The 21462-nt window shown below is 47.1% G+C and overlaps 1 protein-coding gene across 5 annotated transcripts in view; it reads right to left on the minus strand.

Moving 5' to 3' along the window:
• The window catches only part of SLC25A48 (solute carrier family 25 member 48), a 56105-nt gene that overhangs the window by 22355 nt on the left and 12288 nt on the right, over positions 1-21462 (minus strand). For all 5 annotated transcript variants that reach the window (XM_055299799.2, XM_063612658.1, XM_055299798.2 and 2 more), the window contains exons 3-4: positions 17499-17570; positions 15174-15432 (exon numbers count right to left, since the gene is read on the minus strand). In XM_055299799.2, coding sequence (XP_055155774.1) covers positions 15174-15432; positions 17499-17570 — 331 coding nt within the window. The remainder of the gene's footprint in view (positions 1-15173; positions 15433-17498; positions 17571-21462) is intronic.

Raw genomic sequence — 21462 nt, forward strand, 5'->3', positions numbered from 1 at the left:
TCTCCTCCTCTGGCCTCTTATTTTTGTTTTTTATCAGTTTGTTTTTTAATTGAGCTATACTTTGTATTCAATAAAAGGTAAAGCTTTCAAGTGCACGATTGATGAGTTTTTACAATTGCATTCACCTATGTCATCACACTCTACAGTGGAAGTGACTTCTTATATTTGAAATAAACTGTTTTGTTTACAGCCCAGTTAGGGAGAGCAGTGATTCCACAGCCTAACTACCCTCTCCTGATTTTCAAGGTAAAAGAACTCTGTGATATCATGAGGTGTCACTCATTGAGAAGCAACCTTTCTCTGGGGCAGTGGTTGTAACTTGAAAGTCCATCAGCACTAGCACTACCAATAGTGGTATGGATGATTCATATTGGGTCCACAGAGCAGAATGTCACCAAAGGTAGTTATTATAATTCTAAGCATAAATATACTTGAGATAAAAATGCATCACACCACCACCATTGGTGAGGTCCAAAGTCCGACAAACCTAACATGATGATGCACTTATAGTAATACTGATTTTCAATTCAACAGCAAGAGTAGGAGCCGTAGAAAACTATGACCAGTATAAGATAGCCCTGCTGATGAATGAACAGAAGAGCCTTCTTCTGGAAAACCGCAGAAATCTCCACCAGTGGCCCATGTGGTGCTAAGTGCTCTCTGGCTTGTGGGGGTGGCAGAGCCGGGGGGTTGCCAGGAGCCTCGGCAGATAGCCTCAGGAAAATACTGAATCGGAGTTCTTGGTACTCTGATACCATGGGACCAATTTTAGTTTGTGAAAACCCAATTTTGATGACTCTTAAAAGCTGATTTGGAAAGTTACTGGAAAGTCAGTCTTGGAAATATGCACAACTGAGATCTGTGGACTTGCATGTCCTTTGTCCAAGGAACCTGAGGAAGACTATGAGGTGCCAGATCAGGACACAGCTCACAGGGAACTGCCAACTCCCAGCCCATTGTTCCTGAACCTTCAGGGTGTACATGTATATGTGAAAGGATTGGCATTAGGTATATTTCCTTCTCAAGTGAAGTGTACCTAATTTCTCTTTTTTATTTTTTGTTCTGTAATGAGGAAAAACATTAATGAAATTTTGATTTTTTAAAATCATGAATGCTTTGCATTTGAGACCAACTTTTGCTGCCTCTCTAGATCAAGGGCATATTACCTTTTATTAGGATAGATACAGATTATGTACCTCAAAAACTCAGGATGCGTGTGGTTTCCTTTGTTTTCCCAACTTCAGTTAGGGCCATCTCAGGCCCCCTGCACCTATGTAACCAAGACTAGCAAGATGTTCAAAGTCAATGAAAACAGCAACCTGCTGCCCTAGGAAGTGGAGGAGGGCCCAGGCCTCCTGCCTTGTCCAGTTCAGTCCCGGCCAGCACACCTAAAGCCACAGGCCATGGCTATCTGGCTCTGCAGCTCTCTGTGAAGTGCTAGTGCCTCACTGCTGGCCTCCTGTTTGGCCCGGGAGGTCTCTTAGAAGGTAGATGCCTCTTCAGGGAGTTTTATTTTGGGGTGTGGTGGTTGTAGGTCCAGGTTTAGCCAATCATAACAGGTACCAGTGCAGCTATCTCTTAGGGGACATCCAACTTCAGAAAGGCTGAGCTGGGCTGGACACAGCCTGAGGACACCAGATCTGCCACTACTGCCCCTTTTCCAGAACCCAGAGACCCAGCCACAGAAAGTCACTGTGCCTTCCTCAGACACAAACACAAAGATGTTCCATTTATTTTCCTTTCTCAGTCAATGCTATTCAATGTCTTCAGTGGGCCATGACCTTGGAAACAGTAAGGCCAGCAGAAACACAATGGCTGGCCACTGAGGGGAGCAGGGCTGGCCCTCAGGAGCACAAAGGCCTGGCCACTCGCTGGAAGGGGAAGTGCTCCCAGCCTCCTCTGCTGTGTGGGTATGTGGGTGGTGGGACAGGGAACACAGTGTAATTTCTCAAGAGGCCACTTTCTACAGAAAATCCTTGACAAATCAGCCATCCACAAATGAGGCCCTGTGGGTCACTAGTCAGGGATGTGTGGGTTTTCACGAGGGTTCTATGTCCAGTAAGGCTCAGCCAGTGGGAGTCATTTCAAGGCACCCCAGAATCCATGAGCATTATGCAATCACAGAATTCCTGCAATGTCTCACACGTACATATGTGCCCATTTTTCTCATATGTGTGGGTGCTATCACAGGTAACACCATAACATTTTACTTAAACATATTAGTAATCCATAGCAGCTTCTTGACATGTTTGTTTTCTTAGTCCATGAACACTTAAAAGTACAGCTGCTGTTCGATGGGTTGGACCACATTTTCCATATTAACAAGGCGATCTTAGAAAAAGAGGCCTGCAGCCCATGCCTGAGGCTGTGCTCCCTGGTATGGCTTGCCACTGTTGCTACTGTTTTCTGAGCATGTTGTTTTGCCCTTAGTGTGGCGGTGAGTTTCCTGATGACAGGAATCATACACTGTGGCCCGAGTTCCATATATATCTCAGCATCTACTCCATGGACAATGGAGCACCTGACTTAGGCAGGTCTCAGCACTCCCAAGACTCACACCCTTGGCATTCATCAAAAGGCTGGCCCTGACTGATCCTTGGGTCAGAGGCTTTAGATATTAAAGGAAATTCCAAAATCAGGGTCCCACCTACAGCACTGCTTAGATGTGATGGAAGCATTCAGTAACATGGTTGTACATCCTCCAGCAGACAGGCTGGCTGTAACATCCTCAGTTTGGGTTTGAGCTTGAGCAGGCTGGTGGACCCCTCAGATCACTTCCCGGGATATTAAGAGCTGGGAAGCTCCTACCTACTTCCTGTTTCTAAGAGTCCAGCAGTTTCCTCATGACCTGAGAGGCCTAAGATAGGCAGATGCTTTCATAGAAAGAGCCCTGGATTTGCATTCCTGTTCAGTTGCTATTTAATGTACAACTCCATGCAAGAGATTCAATCTCACTTGGTCTCAGTTTCCTCATCATCTGTGAAAGGTGGAGAATAAGTGGCCTGTCCACCTCATTTGGCTTTTATGAACATGAAAAGGGAATGTTGACAAATGTACTTCACTGAAATGCATGCCATGCAAATGTCCCTTACTCAAGGCAAGTAGTTCTTATTCCTATTTTTATCACCGTGTCCTTATATGACTGGATTCTGGAAGTGCTGGACCTGCCAACTTCAGGCAGTTGTGGCCTGCAGCCAAGTCTACTGCGGGAAATCACTGTTGCCCACATGGGGCCAAGAATTACCAATACTGGTGTTAAGTCCAGAAATCAGGACAATACTTGCTATTGTCAATTGCTTTAAATAAACCATGTGTCACCAATGTACCTAATTTGTACAATGGTGTATTATGCACTACCATTAATGTCTGGTAACTGTGTGGGACAACTGTTTGAAAAGGACAAACTGTTCAAAGGGTTCAAACTAGTCAAACCGTTCAGAACAAGGACTTCTTTGGAACTGCATGGCCATATGCTTGGCCTCTCCACAAACCTCCTCCCTTCACTCCTGGGCTGCCATTGCTCCAGCTCTCACTTGCTATTGGCAACCCACAGCCTACTTGAGAAGGCCCAGGCTATACAGGCCTGGGTTGTCTTCAGGATTTTGGGTCCCTTTTCATGCTCCAAGGGTTCCTGCCTTTCTACATAAGCTTTCATCTTTAAGGGTTGTGTGTCCCTTCAGGGATCTTAACATCAATAACCCCTGCCCTGTACTGGGAAAGTCTTGGAAAATCTGCTGTTCCTTCCCAAGGTCAACCTGCCTGAAGAAGAATATTTTCCTTGGTTGCCACACATCTTCAAAGTAGCAATAAAATGTTGCTAAAGAGACAAATGGATGCATTCAGGGCCTCAGAGGTACAGCTGATGACCTCCCAGCCAGGCATCTCTGAGGACTCAGGGAAACTGGAGAAATGTTTTTGCTTTATTTTGTCACCATGCAGATTCTTGGGCTCAGATGGCTTTGTGGCTGAGACCCACCTCTCAGCTGACCCTCTCTGCTGTTACCATCCAGCCCAGCTTGTCTGCTCTTGGCATGTCCAGAAATTAGGACCTTCTTCACCTCAAATCTGGCCACACTCTGATTCCTTTCTATCCAGATGGTCTTCAGTATGATGGAGCCAGGGCTTCTGACATCAATTCCCTCAACTTCCTCCCACTTGCCCTCAAGAATCTCTCTGCATTTTTACTTTCTTTCTTCTTCCCTCCCAACTTGGAAATGAACGCCTTTTCCTTCTCCATTGCCCTCTGTCTCTGTCCCCATCATAACCCCAACTTTAGCACTTTTCCCCTCCACACACTCCTTCCTCCTACTTCAGTAACACCAATTTCTCAGGACTCAGTTTCTAGGGGTCACAGAGTTGCACGGCCTGGGGTAATTCCCCACCTCCCCAAGGGACAGCTATGTGAGCATGGACAAATTATGTAATTCAGCCTCGGTTTTCTCATCTGTAAAATAAAGATGATAAGTGGGCCTATTTCATAGGGTTGCTATGATGATAATGGAATGGGCATTAACGTGGTATAGCTCAATACATGGTATGAGCTCGACAATTTTAACTGTAGTTATTAGTGTTACTGTAACTCTCTGCTCCTTCCCAAATTCCTTCACTAAGTCTTCTCTTTGCTGCCATCCTCTGCCTTATTTGCAGCTCGCTTGGTGTTTGCATCTAATGTCATGACCTCATCTGTCACTTCTATGCCTATTGCACTTGTGCCTCTACCTGCAGCCCTGATGCTTCCAGGTGTAGTCTCACAGACACCTCACACTACAGAGACCAGGCCAAACTCATCCTCTTCTCACTCAAGTCTGCCCCTCCAGCAGTAGCCACAGTAAGCATTGATTGATTACCTGTTCCATGCCAAGAACCATCTTACATGTTTCATTTGCTACTTAATTCCTTGTGTGGGGGGTTCCACTTGTCTCATTGTCATCCAACTTCGGGGTCTTTGGTCATTTTTGACACTTTCCTCTCTCCTGCTTATGCCTAATGCTCGGCCTGCTGCTTCTATATCATCAGGGCCTCTGCATCTGCCACCTGTCTCTGTTCCCAAGCCCAGGGCCCTGGGTCTGTGGCTGTAGCCTTCAAATCAATCTACCCACTTCTACAATTCCCACCACTCTTCCACCCCTTCCAGAGGCCAGTTTTCTCTTCTCCAACACAATTCTGATTGCATCATTCTGGTGTCCAAAATGCTTCACCATCTGCTCAATATCATCTAAGCCCATCCTCAGCGAAGAAATCCAAGCTCTTCCCAACTCACTCCACATCTTCCAAAACCCCCACCATCCCTGCATTGCTTGTCTGTGCTAACCAAAGGCTCCCCTGTCCCACCATGTGCCTACATTTTCCTGCCACTAAATCTTCCCCTATGTTGTTCCCACAGTACTAAAACATGTCTCCATCCCTTTTCCCCATCTCTAAATGCTACATAGAACTAAAAGACCCAATCAACAGCCTCTTCCTTTCTGGAGGCTTCCTGATCCACCAAGCCAGAGTCAGGGGTTCCAAAGATTTTCATGAGGCCTTTCTCATTGAAGCACACATCTGGCTCCCCACCAGACTGTGGGCACCCTGAAGGCCGGGGCTTCCAACACTTCTTTACCCACTGTGTCTGCCTCAAAGCAGGGGCTCAGGAAATGCTTGTGAATGAACAATTCACAGTGAATTTGAACAGGTGTAACACTCATCTCCTTGCCTCCAGCTGGGCCTGGTGCAATGATTAGGATAGTCAGCACAGAGTTAATGTTCAGTCCTTCCCTGATCCTCCCAACTCCAACCTCCTGCTATGTAGAGGGCTTTGTGATCTGCACATTAATTAGTCTTTAAATGGAAACACAGATCTAAACACTCCCAGATGGGGGAGGAGTGAGTGTCTTTAGCCATGAACTTCTAGGAAGGACATAGCTCAGGCAGCAGAGTGACTACTGGTCTGCAGGGCCACAGCCCTGACTTCTAGCTCAGGTTCAACAGGCCACCTAGTTAGGCTCATGCCCATGCAAAGGGCAGTGATTTTAAAAGGAAGGGTTTTTCACAGGTGCCTTACTGTCACAGGCACATCCAACTGAACACAGGCCAGTGTCTCCTTGCTTGCCAAGTGGCAGAGGCCCCAAGAGAATACCTCTGTTAATTTGGAAGTATTTACATGGGGCATAACTACTGGTTATTGTGCAATGGTAGTCAGTGTCAAATGGAAATTCCCTTTGAATGTAAGCAACTTCTTATATGATTTGGTAAAGCTCTTCTGGATAACAATTTCACAGTATGTACCAAGAATGTTAAAAATGGCCGCACCCCTTAACCCACTCATGAATCAAAGAGCCCACACATTTAGGGAAATAACCCTAAATAAAGAGAACTCTTTATGAATATATTCGCTGATCACATCACTATTTTTAAGAGGAAAAACTGTAAACAACCTAAATATTCACCATTAGGAAGACTGTTAAATAATACATTTACTAATAGCTAACATTTATTTCACATTTTCTATATGCCAGACATTGTGCTAAAGTCTTCATGTATAATACGTTTCATCGCATCCCAGCTATAAAGTAGCTACTATAGTTATGCCTGCTTTGCAGATGAGTTAACTGAGGCTCGGTGACATTAGGTGAGCTGTCTAACCTTTTTTGGGTTCAGTGGAAGTAGAATTAGAAGCAGGTAGTCTAATTCTGGAAGCTTAATTCTTACCATACTACGTAGACCCTTTCAGTGTGTGTGTCTGTGTGTGTGTGTGTGCATGCGTGTGTATTTGATGGACTAGTGCACATCCATTTTAAATATTGCCCATCTAATTAAAAAAATTATATGCTATTTTAATAACATGGTTAGTGTTTCTGTTATAATGCTGAGTTAAAAACAAGACATGAAATTGTCCATATAGCATGATCACAGCTTCTTAAAATCTTTAATCTATGTATACAGAATGCAAAAATAAACACATTAATATATTACCAGTGCTTGTAATTGCATGAATGGGCACTTTCTACCTCTACCTTCAATGTTCTGTAGCTTGTAGATGTTCAACCATGGATCACCACTAACAGACAATCAGGAGGGGCTGGCTGAATATACATTGGCTGTATATTTGCCAGTCCCCCAACCACCTGAGCTGGGCTCTCACCTCAATGTGGCCACCAGTCCACCTGTCATATGTCCCAAAGCGAAGAAGCCAGAGGCCTCTTGGCACCTGGCTTCCGTATGTGGGTACTGTCTCTCATATCACCTAGGATCACCCTGGAAGTGGACTGGCAATCCTGAGGCAGAACCACAAAACCCGATCAGTTTCACAAGCCCTGCCCAAGGCTGCCTAGAAATGCCCACATGAGCATAGTCAACACATGGATTGGGCCTGACCCAGGGCGCAGACCACAGGACTGCAGCCAGCTCCAGCCCCATTCTATGCAATTCACACAGCCTTGGGCTCTATAGTGTTCTGTTTGGTTTTCACTGAATTACATGACCATTCCAACCAAAATATCTCACGAAAAAATCTACCTTTTTGCCTTCTCTTAAAAATCAGAGGATCGAAGCACATCAGGCCACAGGGCAACAGTCAGTTAAAATAGGGTTGTGGCCACTCCCTTGGACAGGACGTGGGCCCAGCTTGCCACAGTCCCCACCACTCCCAACTGCCTCTCAGACACTGAAGCTTACACATTAGGCTCGAACCACTGCTTTTCTAATAGCAGAATTAGGCAGAAGATAAAATATGTTCTGTGTCCAGGTTTCAATCAAAAAAGGAAAAATGAAACAGGTTAGGAGAGCTGTGGTCTCAAGAAAAATGGGAGAGGATTCACTTCCCCAGACACCTCTTCTCACTTATGAAACTACCTTTGCAAAAATTAGATCAGTGAGAAAATTGTGGCAGTGGGGGCAACCTAATCTAGCCAATCCCCCTTTTGACTTTATCCTTCAAGCTGCCTTGATTATTTCTTGGCTTAGGCTGAGCTAACTTTGCCAGACATTTAGTTTATACTTTAAATGATAATCGCCCTTCCCTAAAAGTAATGAGAGGTCAACAGGCTAGAGGGAGGAGAGGAGCCTGAATTCTGCTAAGGTATAGACATAAAGGATTGCCAGCCATTATTTAGGAGGTCACAAGATATGCAAACTTCCCCAATTACTCCTGCCGATAACATCACTGCAGGAGTAATCAGTATTGTGAAACCTAAGATTGGCCCTTTGAGGTATCTTTTCAGGCTTTTTGCATGTCTGACGCCAGTGGCACCAACTCACCAGCCCTGCTCCCGGACCCACAAACCCTGCTCCTGTGGCCTCACCCAGAAGCAACAACGTGCACAGGAGGACCATTTTCCACACCTCTATGATTGCATGCCAACCAATCAGCAGCAAGCACCCGTTGCCTAGCCATCTCCATCCCTTCCCACAAACTGCCTTTGAGAAAGCCCTAACCTATAAGCCTCCTATGAGATTGATTTGAGGAATAACTCTGTCTCCCACGTGGTGTGGCTGGCCTTGTGTCAAATAAACTCTGTATTTACTACAATGCCACGGGAGGTGATATGATTTGGCTGTGTCTCTACCCAAATCTCATCTTGAATTGTAGCCCCCATAATCCCCGTGTGTCATGGGAAGGACCTGGTGGGAGGTAATGGGGGTGGGGTCTTTCCCACGCTGTTCTCATGATAGTGAGTAAGTCTCATGAGATCTGATGGTTTTATAAAGGAGAGTTCTCCGGCACATGCTCTCTTGCTTGCTGCCATGTAAGATGTGACTTTGCTCCTCCTTCAACTTCTGCCATGTTTGTGAGGCCTCCCCAGCCATGTGGAACTGTGAGTCAATTAAACCTCTTTTCTTTATGAATTACCCAGTCTCAGGCATGTCTTTATTAGCAGCAAGAGAAAGGACTAATATAGGTTACATGTATGTTAGCTCCCTGTCCTGATGAGTCTCTGAGTTTTCTATCTCTAGCCTAGAGGGTTCCTGAGGAGCAACTGGAAGAAAACCACATTCCTTCTCATTTTCTGGAGGGATTCCTGGCAGAAAACACTGCCTGGTGACTTTTCATCAGCCTCCCCTCCCTTCCCCAGTAGTTGATCCTGTCCAGCACCTGCTGCCACCAAAGTTCTTCCCCCAAGCAACTGAGGGCAAGGGAGATCAGAGGGGGCAGCCCGATCCCACAGAATTCACACCCATCCCTTGGACCCCACAAGCTGTACCCACTACTTGGACAACGTCATTTTGGAGACATGCTCCCAGCTCACTTCTCCCTAAAGTTTGAAGCTATTTGTGTGCATGACAATTCTGTGCAAAGGCCCAGGTGGCCCAATGTTATCAACATTGTCATAACCTCAGCTTCTAAAAATCCTGGGGCAAAAGCAGAGATGGCATCAGTGCCTCTGAATCAGACCTCCTCCACCTCCCACTAAGGGAGGGACCTCAGGGTATGAAACCTCTCTGTTCCTCAGTCTCCCCATAGTAAATCCCCAGGAATTGGGTTGTTGTGAAGATTAAACATATGCCAATCTCCTAGCATAGTGCTTGGCACACAATTAGGGTTCAGTAAACACTGGCCACTCAGCCACTACAGCCAAGACCATTCTTATTCAGCCCAGATTACAGAAACTTGTGGGGGCACGGCAGAGGTGGGTCCTCCAATCTTGGCTTTTACTCTCCCTCCACTCACTTGGTGAACCATCTTTGGCTTTGGCTTTGCTCTTTGTGCTAAGCCCATGAGCCCAGGTTCTAATGGCTCAAAGCTTTGCAGGGTTGAGAAATATTTGCCTGCAGAAACCTCCCATGCCTCTTACTAAGAGCCTTCTCCAAGCTTCCAAAAGGCCAGTCTCCTGGCACATGGGGAAAAACAGAACAAACACATGTTCATTTTCTGTTGCTGCCTCGGGGGTTTATTTAAGAGAACTGGTTTCCTTCTGGCACCACAGACGAGTAAACAACCTGAGGCCACAGGCCATGGGCAGATTGCCATACAAGAGGCTCAGGGAATCTCACCTATCCTGAGGCATGTCAGCGCCTCCCCATGGTGGAGGGACAGGGTCCCTGTGTTCTCACTGCTCAGAGGCTTCCCCAAAAGACAGGGCCCTTTAAGGACAAGGTGCCAGGTGGTAAAGCGCCCTTTAAGGCCGTTTAAGGATCCCTTTAAGGACTTCCCTGATGGGAGATCTGAAGGGCCCCAGGTAGGCCATATCCCAGGCTCCCACACCTCGGCAAGGCAGACCTGAGTGGCCCTCAGCACTACCTGGGCAGGTGCACAGCCCTGACCTCCAGGCTTTCCTCCCAGCCCTTCTCCCACCCTGCTCCCAAGCCCTCCTTGACTCCAGCCTGAGAGCCCATTGTATTTCCCTACCATCATGGTTTGTAGGGACCCAGTTCCTCTCTGGCTCTCAGCTGGATGCGGCACTGTAACAGAGACAGGATGCAGTCTTTTGTTCACCACTGCATTCTCAGCACAGAGCCCTGTGCCTGGTACCCAGTAGGTGCATAACTATCATCTTGGAGATAAGTGAACAGAGATGGCAATCATATCTGTCTCATGCTGTCATGGTAGATATTAAAGAAGGTGATGGGTGGACAGTACCTTACGTGGTGTCTGGCATAGAGTGAGCATGTCACATTGGCAGCTGCTAATGGTGGCTGCTCAGCTCCCTAACACTGGCCAGGAGCTGTGCATCCTGCTTGGAGGCCATGCTTGGGTTCAGCCACTCCCTTGGCTGCCTCCCATTCTTCCTCTAGTCTCCAAATGCTTCTAGCCTGGCTTCAGGATCCCCTATCACTCAGGGCCTGGTATGACACCATTCTAGCATACTGTACAGGGAAAGCTGGGATGGAGGTGGGCAGGACAGAGGATAGAACAAAATGTTGTCAAGAAACCCTTCAAATATCCCACACCTTCTTAAGGAAAGTATTTATTGGGAAACACCTCCCTTCGTATCCCAGCTGGCTGAGGGCCCCCAACAGATACTTGAAAACAGATACTTGCAAAGCTACCCCCATTTCCTCCCCTTCCAAGGATAAGGTGCCAGGTGGCAAAGGAGGCGGGGCTGCTTCCAGCAGCCAAAAACCCTCATTGCTGAGCCTTTTCCAACACCCGAACCCCAAACAGTTTTAAGACGTATGGAGATTTCCTCTCCCCTAAGGCAAGCTTTTCTGTAGCAGTCAGGATAGAGCAAAGAGCCAGCACAGGGGCCTGGATGCCTGGGTTCTCAGCCTGCTCATGACAGCCTTCATTCCTCTACATCTTTGCTTATGCCTCTGGGATGGGACAGATGAGCAAACATTCCTCAGAGGTGCCACCCTTGAATCAAATTGAATTGTACCAAGACATGACTCGATATGCTGAAGATGAAGGTGAAGATCTGCCGGCCCTGTGTCTCCCTGATGGCCCCATTTGTTTTCCTGCATCTCCCCACGGGCTGCAGTGGCCATGAGCCTTGGAGCATGTGACACACAGCCTTGGGGCAGCCAGGCCTCAGGCCCTCCATGCGCTCCAGCAAGGAGCAGCAGCACCATGCTTAGAGCATGTGCAGACCCTGTCCTGGGCAGCTCCGGGGCTGGGGCAGGGGATGCTAGGCTGGGATGCTCCTGAGTGAGCTGCTGGGGCTCTGGCTGTGATACATGCTGAAACTCAGCCTCCCTGGGCAGAGGGGTCACACAGGGGCTACTCAGAAGGCTGCCAGGGAGAGAAGTCTTCTCCACAAGGGCCAAGATCAAGCTGGAGACTGTCAGCCCCATCAGATGTCTGAGGTGACAGGAAAGGACTTTGGGTCCGGTTCTTCCATTACACAGGAAAGGACTATGGGTCCAGCCTTTCCATTACACAGAAAAGGAGCATGAGGCTCAGGAAGGGCAGTATCTAACCTGACGAGACAGGGAACTGAGTGGTAGAGCTGAGAATCAAAGTACCTCAAGGTACTGAAATACATCTCCTACTACTGCAAGCCTATCCTTCCTCTGGAGCCGGCACTCTCTCTGCTCTGCACAGCAAGTGCCTTCCTGTTCTTTCTACCCTCCTTTGGGAAAGCCACTGCCAGGAAAGATGCAGAAAACTCTTTCCCAGCAAGGAGGAATGAGAGATAAGGTTTGTGGTGCAGAAATGGCTACATCGCACAAGAAGTGAAGGTCTAACAGGAAAGGCAAGGGCTGAAGGACAGGCAAGGGTGGGTAAGGGCAGGAGACGGGTGGTCAGGAGCAAGGCCTCGCCTGCTGCACTTCCTGGCATGTGGGCCAGGTGAGGTCGGGACTCTGGGCTTTTGGATGAGACATACATGCGTATGAGTCCCAATTCAGCTGGGGCTAGCTTCGTGCGGATGAGACCAGTGTGTTCACACAAGCACCATGCTTGGCTTAGTGCTTTGCTGTTGCCATTGTAAAATATGACATAATTTTTGAGCAAGCGGCCTTAGCATTTTGCACTGGGTACTGCAATATTTGCCTGCAGAAACCTCCCATGCCGCACTCTCACTGGTGGCTGTCACTCACAGTGGCTAATCGTGTGTTCTTGGGTAACTATCTTAACCTCTGGGAGCCTATTTTCTCATCTGTAAAATGGAGATAGCAGCATCTGCCTCACAGAATTGTTACAAGATGAATTATGAGAACATATGCAAAGGTCCTAGCGAGTACTTGGCACATACCAAACACTTAATCAATGACAGTTACTGCTTCGGATTAAATAGTAATAAAACCATAGCTTGTTTTATTGTACCTCACTTCATTTCATTTCACAGATATTTCATTTTTTACAAATCGAAGGTTCGTGGTCAGCTTGAGTCCAGCAAGGCTATCGGCACCATATCTCTAACAGCATGTGCTCACTTTATATCTCTGGGTCACATTTTCATAATTCTCACAACATTTTCGACCTTGTCATAATCATTATATCTGTTATGATGATCTATGATCTTTGATGTTACTAATGTCATTGTTTTGGGGTACAATAAGCTGTGTCCATATAAAAGAGTCAGCTTAATCATGGTTGTTCTGACTGCTCCACTGACAAGCCAGCCATTCCCTATCTCTCTCCCTCTCCTCAGGCAGCCCTGTTCCCCGAGACACACCAACATTGAAATTAGGCCAGTTTGTAATTCTACAATGACCTCTAAGTGTTCAAGTGAAAGGAAGACTCATAGATGTCTCACTTTAAATCAAAAGCTAGAGATGATTAAACTTAGTGAGGAAGGCATGTTGAAAGCTGAGACAGGTCAAAAGCTAAGCCTCCTTTGCCCAAGAGTTAGCCAGGTTGTGCTAAGAAAAACGCTTGAAGAAAATTAAAAGCACTACTCCAATGAACACACAAATAATAAGATAGTGAAATATCCTTATTGCTGGTATGAAGAAAGTTTGAGTAGTCTGGATAGAACATCAAATCAGCCACAACTTTCCCTTAAGCCAAAGCCTAACCCAAATCAAGGGCATAACTCTCCTCAATTCTCTGAAGGTGGAGAGAGGTGAGGAAGCTGCAGAAGAAAAGTTTGAAGCTGGCAGTGGTTTGTTCATGAGGTTTAAGGAGAGAAGCCATTTCCATAACATAAAAGTGCAAGGTGAAGCAGCAAGCGCTGATGTAGAGGCTACAGCAAGTTATCCAGAAGATATAGCTAAGAGAATTGATGAATGTGACTGTACTCAACAACAGGTTTTCAATGTAGACAAAACAGCCTTCTATTGGAAAAAGATGACTTCAGGACTTTAATAGCTAGAGAGGAGACGCAATGCCTGGCTTCAAAGTTTCAAAGGACAGGCTGACTCTCTTGTTAGGGACTAATGCAGCTGGTGACTTTAAGTTGAGCCCAGTGCTCACTTACCATTCTAAAAATCCTAGGGCCTTTAAGAATGATAATCAATCTGCTCTGTGTGTTCTAGAAAAGGAACAAGGCCAGGATGACAGCACATCTGCTTACAGCATGGTTTCCTGAGTATTTTAGGTCCACTATTGAGACCTACTGCTCAGAAAAGAATATTCCTTTCAAAATATTACTGCTCATTGACAATGCATATGATCACCCAAGAGTTCTGGTGGAGATGCACAAGGAGATGAATGTTGTTTCCAGGCCTGCTAACACAGCATCCATTTGGCAGCCCGTGAATCAAGGAGTGATTTTGACTTCCAAGTCTTATTACTTAAGAAGTATATTTCTTAAGGCTATAGTTGCCATAGATAGTGATTTTTCCTATGTGTTTGAACCAAGCAAATTGAAAAACCTTCTGGAAAAAATTCACCATTCTAGATCCTCTTAAGAGCATTTGGGGTTCATAGAAGGAGGTCAAAATAGCAATGTTAACAGGAGTTTGGAAGTAGTTGACCCCAACCCTCACAGATAATTTCGAGAGCTTCAAGGCTTCCATAGAGGAAGGAACTGCAGATGTGGTGGAAAAAGCGAGAACTAGAATGAGAAGTAGAGGCTGAAGATGGGGCTGAATGGTGCAATCTCATGATAATATTTAATGGATGAAGAGTTACTTCTTATGGATGAGAAAGATGTTTTTCTTGAGATGAAATCTACTAGTGGTGAAGATTCTGTGAATGTTGTTAAAATGACAGCAAAGCATTTAGAATATCCATAAACTTAGCTGATAAAGCAGCATCAGGGTTTGGTTGAGAGGACTGACTCCAATTTTGAAAGAAGTTCTACTGTGGGTAAAATGCCATCAAACAATGTCTCATGCTATACAGAAAACTTTTGTGAAAGGAAGTCAATGGATGTGGCAAACTTCATTGTTGTCTTATTTTAAGAAATTGCCACAGCCCACCCCAACCTTCAGCAGCAACAACCCTGATCAGTCAGCAGCCATCAACATCAAAGCAAGACCCTCCACTGGCAGAAAGATTATAACTCGCTGAAGACTCAGATAATTGTCAATAATTTTTAGTACTATTTTTAAATTAAGGTATATATATATATATATATTTAAAACATAATGCCATTGCACACTTAGACTACAGTATAGTCTAAACATAACTTTAAATGTACTGGGAAACCAAAAAGTTCATGTGACTTTTATTGTGCTATTTGCTTTATTGCAGTGGTCTGGAACCGAACCCATGTCTCCGAGGTATGCCCGTAATTACGGACTACTAGGTGACAAGGTAGATGCCTTGCTCAATAAAAGGATTTTAACAACCATGTCCCAGATCCCACAAACCAGGAAAGGGCCACAAGTCCCAGACACCAGCCTCCGCTCCCCTGGCCTCTTACCGTCCCGAAACGGTTGTGCCTGCATCTGCAACCGGATCTTGATGAGGTCCACGGGCCCTCCCAGCCCGACGGAGACCACGCCGGCCACCATGCTGGCCAGGAGCAGGTCCGACAGCGTGCGGGGAGGACTGGCCTCGGGCTCCCCGCAGCGGTGCTGGCTGAGGAACCGCTGCGTGTTACTGAAGACCCCAAACACCACGGAGTTGTAGACGGCAATGCTGGCGAGGGGGAAGGACATGCCCTTGAAGAAGCCGAACGCCTGCAGTGAAAACCAGAAGGAAGGGGCGTGAGGACTCGGGGCTGCCGTCGCAGAGCCTGCAGGCTGACGGGGGATACCACCGGACACATCCGCCCATGTGTCCATGAAGAGATGGGAAGAGGGTGCTGATGCGACAGGAGGTAGGGGCTGGGGGACTGCTCAGGGGCAGGCATTCTTGCTCTGAGGACAGCCCGGCTTCTGCAGGCCACTTTGTTTCCTGTGGGTGGTGTCCTGGCCTGGAACTCACACATGCCATGCATGCGCCGGGAGGGGCAGTGATCTTGGGCTAGAAAGAAGTCAGGCTGTGGCCAAGGGGGATCCTGATGGGACCTTAGGAGCAGTGGGCTGGCCAAGCACCACACGCCCCCACCTCATATACCGCAACAAAAACATTCTCCAGGCACTGGCCAGGGGCCAGGCCCTGGGGAGCAACCATAAGGAAGAAACGGCCTCCGCCCTCACTGAGCTCATAGTCTGGGGAAAGTGAGGTGCGGAACAGACAAATTGACAGGCAGTTACCACATAGGCAGTCTACTAAGCCTGTGGTGTAAGACGGGTGTTCCCTAGACCCCCCAGGGGTGCCTGGGCCAGCCTGTAGATGAGTGCCCACAAGCATGGGTGTCTCCTGACAGAAGTGGCTGAAGGGGCCACATAAGGACACAGGATGCACACACACAGGCTGCAGGAGGCTGAGGAGGGGGTGCTGAAGGCTGGATTCAGTCCCTTCCACACGGCATTCTTGATGAACACCGCAGATGTGCTGAGGAAAACCGGAAAATTCCACAGGCCCTTGGAGGAGTCAGGGCAGTACACGCATGCCAAATCCAATGTGAGAAAGTACTGGGAAGCTATTGTGCAGACTCCAGGCTGTGTACAAACCCACTAGTCCTCACTGTGCACACTGCACCCTGGCTGCCAGAGGCAGAATGCCTCACACACACCTGCACATGCACACACACGTGCATATATACACACATATGCACACACACACGTGAGCACACCCTGCTTCATGCTCTTCTTCCATCACAAGATCCTTCAGATAACTTGGGATGTGGCTTAGCCATGGGCTGCTATGTCTCAGAGAAACCGCCCGCAGTCCCCACCAAAACCCCAGAGCTGGGACGCAGGCTGGCAGACACTGTCGGGAACACGTGCCAAAAGGAGAATCAACAGCCGCTCTCAGGGGACTGTGGACTCCCACAGCATCACCCGGGAACACCAAGTGCTAGGCTTGCAGTGCTTGCCACAATTTTAAAGCAGCCAATCAAGGGAGTTACAACACCACCCTGACGCAAGACACGCTTCATCCGTGGGAAAACTCTAGGTGCTTGCGGGAGGCTTCCGGGCCCCAGGGCACTTGTTAAGATGGAGTCCAGTGGAAACAGTGGCTACAATGGGGCCACATTTCCAGTGACTCAGGGAAAATTCAGAGGGCTGAGACAGGGTTCCACCTGATGGTTTCTTTAAATCAGGTCATTTCATTCAAAATTTTAAAATTTATTCTAAATTCCACAAAGAGGGGCCTCAGAAGGCTTTCCTGAAGCACATGCTAATTCTCAAGAAGGGAGCCTGATGCATCTTCTACAAAGTATCATTCAGTTTTCCCTTTGGAAAAGGAACACCTCAGGTCGCATGGTCTCAAGTGACTTGGGCACAGGTAAACTCTGGTGTCTAGGCTCAGACACACCTGGCTCCCGCCAGGCCAGATAAAGGGAGGTCTATCAGCACACGGTTTGCCAGTCACTCGTTCCTTTGTGAAAAACTGAGCGATCACCTTGTTTTTGCAGGAATTTTCCACACTGCGGCTCCAGATTCTTCAGGATTTCTCCATAGAGGTTACACAAAACCGGAGTTTTTCCTCAGTTATGCTGTGGTAGTGGCAGGGGTGAGCTTAGGTAACACGTAATATTTGAGGTGTGGTGTGAGATGAAGTAGGGAAAATCAAGCTGAGTGTGAAGAGCAGAATGAGAGGCCCCCACCTGCATGCTGGTGTGGGGCTGTGGCCCTGGTCCCCAGCCTGTGGGGGCCCAGGCAGGCATCACTCCACCCGCCCAAGAGGCACTTACGCTCTCCCTCCTGTACACCATGCGGATGCAGCTGAGGGTGTTTCCGTAGCCAACGCCAGCCTGCAGGCGAGTCTGTGGAGAGAGGCAAGGGCATGGGTCAGCTCAGAGATCATTCACAGCCCCACTGCTCCAAAGATGCCCAGAGGGAAAGGCCCTGCTCATAGTGACCCTCGCCAGCAACGGGTCTGGCTTTCAGTCCTGGCCAGGCTGGTGCTCTGTCTCCAGCTTGCACTGCCTCCCTCTAATGTCCCATTCAGACTCATTCAATGCAGAGAAGTCTGCTTTGCTGAGAGAATGGCAGAGGCCAGCTAGTTGTGCCCAATGATTGTATGATCCCCACCTCTTGAATACAAAAACCTAAACTGGGACTCTACCCTATCTGCTGTCTGTCGCTCCACTCTCCAAAATATCCTTGGGGGAGACCTGCTCTTCTTGTCCCTAGAACCACCACCCTAGGCCTCACTCCTCATTCTCACCTGAAACATGGCCTGAAGCCCTCCCTGGAACTAAGGCCAGCAGCAAAGCCCAAGTCTCCTGCTTCTCCCTCACTTCCTCTATTTCTCTTTACACAACAGGCAGACTGATCATTTTCAAAGGTCAATGAAGCCTCCAGTAGCCTCCCATCAAATGTAGGATAAATTCCACACTCTCCCTGAGCCTGGAAGGCACCTGTCTCTCACCCCATGTGCCATCTCCTCTCCCCGAGCCCTGCATGAGCTGTATGTTCCCAGACCCTGGAGCAGCAATTCTTTCCTGCCTCTAGACAGCTGCCCCTGCTGTTCCCCACTTCTGGAAGCCTCTTCCTCCAGCTCCTGCCCATCTTTTAAGTCTGAGTCGAAATGTCGCAGTGGCCGTGTGTGTTTAATTATATAGAGTTTATGTTGGATCACCCAACTAGGGTAGGACCACCTGTGTTACTTTCCTTTCATCCCCAGAGCTGGGCACAACCCTGGTACAGCAGCCCCTTTGCACTGACTGAACAAGGACTGTATGGCTAATGTGTGGTGGCCTCTGATGGAAGCTGGCTTTGGTGAACAGGGGCAGCAGCTGACAGGCATAGAGGGTCTGAGTAAGCCCACCGAAGAATACCCCTGCCCTAGCCTTAGAGGGTTCCAGTTCTTTTAAGATATGTAGCCTATAATTCTCCATCAAAACACTTTGCCAGCACGCACAGCACGTCATGCCTGTGCATGAAGGAGCCATGAGACTACCGAAGGGGAGATACTGGCCCATCCCCATGGAACCCAGTGTGCAGTGAGGGGCTGAGACCCAGAAAAGAAGGCTAGTTCTTCACACAAGCTGCCTGAGATCAGCTCTGTAGACAAGTGGAGGAGGCCCTGGAAGGGTACGTATAGTTAAAATGGTGATCTCGGAGGTGAAGATCACAGGCGATGTTTTCCTGCATGGGACTTTTCTGCATTTTCCAACTTTCCTACAATAAGCAGATGTTACTTTCATTATTTTTAGTTTATGTAGTTTAAAACTAATGCAAAGTACACAACTCATATGGAAATAAATTCTCTCAAAAACAACAACAACGACAACAACAAATTAATGTCACATGTAAGGCTAAAGCCTCATTGGACCCACCTTCACTCTCACCCTACTCCTCTCCTGAGTTTATGACCATGGCTAATAACATGGCCAAGAGTTTGAGAAGCATCCATTTGAATAGTTTTATAAACATATGTAGCCATAGGAAAAATATAGGAAATAGTATCACCCTGTTCATAATTATTACTTTCATAATCAGAGAAGTGTGTTTATTGACTCACTCAACCAATATTTGTTCGGGGCCTATTTTATTGGAGGCACTATTCCCATCTCAGGGAATTCAGCAGTAAAGAAACCAGAGTCTCCCCTCATGGAACATACAACCTGGTGGAGTCAGGAAAGATGGTCAATAAAAAATAATTCCCAAGTAAATATATACTTTAGATGAAGACAAGTACTATGGAGGAAAATAAACCAAGGATAAGAAGAGCTGGGTGATAAGAAGGAAAAGGTCATTTTAAATTCAGTGGGGGAGACTCCCTGGAAGATGCAGCAAGATGAGAACTGGGCCTTCAAGGTCTTCTTGTTGAGGAGAGCCACAGAGGCCTACCTCGGAGTGGGATGTCCACAACCAGGACAATGACTTGGGCCAGGTGGTGAAGGGGTGCAGGTCTCTCTCTGTGCCCCATGTAAGGCTGTCATGAGGTCCAGCACTCTCCCAGGGCTGTCCCTGGAAACTGAATCCACAGAATGGCTGACTGCCACCCACCCCCTGCAACAAGTAATCAAGTTCCTGTGAAGAAAGTTGAGTGGTTGAGTCACTCAAGCCAATAATACATGAAGGAACTCAACCTGAGAGCCAAACCTGGATCACAGAGTAATTTCAAAGCCATGGAGCAAAGGTCTGTCAGGCATGCTGAGCACTCGGGTAGGCTGGCACTGAGGCCAGCAGAAAAGCCCAAGTCTCTAGGGCCCCCAGTGATAGCAGGAGAAGGCATTTTATTATGCACCAACTGCATACTGACCATCATAAAAAACTGACCTCACTAAATCCCACAGATGCTCTAAGGCACGGATACTGGTCCCATCTTACAGATGAACACAACTGACTACTTATATTAGTTTCCTGTTGCTGCTGTAACAAACTTCATGGCTTACCCCAAATTTCATGGCTTAAAACAGTATGAATGCATTATCTCACAGTTCTAAGACCAGAAATCTGAAATGAGTCTCAGTGGGCTAAGATCAGGGTGCTGGTAAGGCAGCACTCCCTCGGGAGGCTCTTGAGGAGAATCTGTTTTCTTGTCTCCCCCAGCTTTTGGGGTTTACCCTCTTTCCCGGAGCCCCAGCATCACAGATCCTCTTCTCTCCCTGCTTCTGTTGTCATATTGTTTTCTTCCTCTTCTGTAGGAAGAAATCTAAATCTCCCTCCACCTGCCTCTCATAAGGACTCTTGTAATTACATTTAAGAACCTCCCTGATAATCCAGGATCATCTTCCCATCTCAAGATCCTTAACATAATCATACCTGCAAAATTTTCTTTTGCCATATAAGATGACATTCACAGGTTCCACAGATGAGGACACAGGCATGTCTGGGGACCATTATTCAGTCAACCACACTGCCTCACATGGTTTCCCCAGGAACCTTGCCCCCTCGTTTGGTTCAGGCGTTTCACTCCACAGGACCCCAGAGGCTGCTATTCCCAGCAACCTCTAGCCTACTCAGACCAAAACAAGTCCAGTCCAAGCTCTTGACCAGGTGTGACTGCCCTGAGGGCTGGGTTCTCTGACCTATACATAGTATTAGGTATATAATAGGTACTCAATGAACACCTATGAAGGGCAAGAGAGAAGAGAGCTTGGTTCCCTAGCCCAGCTTCAGTGCTTTTAGTTATTAGGGAAAATATCTCCAAATCTGAGGTGTCCAGAGCCCTCATTTTGGCCTACAGAATTGATGGTCTTGCCATTATCTTTCTCGTCTCTCCTGGTTATATAGAATCAAGGCCATTTTAAGACTTGCTTAGATTTTGGACTCTTTCATTTTTGCAAACCTGCTCATATTGTGTCAAGTAAGATAAAATTAAGTATAATTGTATATATTTAATGTACATCCCATATTAATATCATCCACATAGACCTCCATGAAAGCTGAGTTGCATTTGACTATTTAACATGAGGTTATATTTTGTAAATATTTAGTGCAGCATTAATTTTGATTATGTACCTTTCTTCTTATATACTATACTATTTTCTCAGGTCTCTGACACTTTCTTTGGTCCTTATAGAGAATGGGAGCCCTGGATTCTGTGAATGCAGTGGATACATCTTGAAGATCATGGCCCTTCATGCAATATTTAGCCCAAAACTATAAGTTTCATGTTGGGGTGCTATGGATCTCATGCTACTCCAGTTCATGGCTTCCCTCCCACTGGAAGCTCTCAGCACCCCAGAGCTGAAAACCCAAGGA

This window comes from Symphalangus syndactylus, chromosome 11, assembly GCF_028878055.3.
Source record: "Symphalangus syndactylus isolate Jambi chromosome 11, NHGRI_mSymSyn1-v2.1_pri, whole genome shotgun sequence".
Classification (NCBI taxonomy): Eukaryota; Metazoa; Chordata; class Mammalia; order Primates; family Hylobatidae; genus Symphalangus; species Symphalangus syndactylus.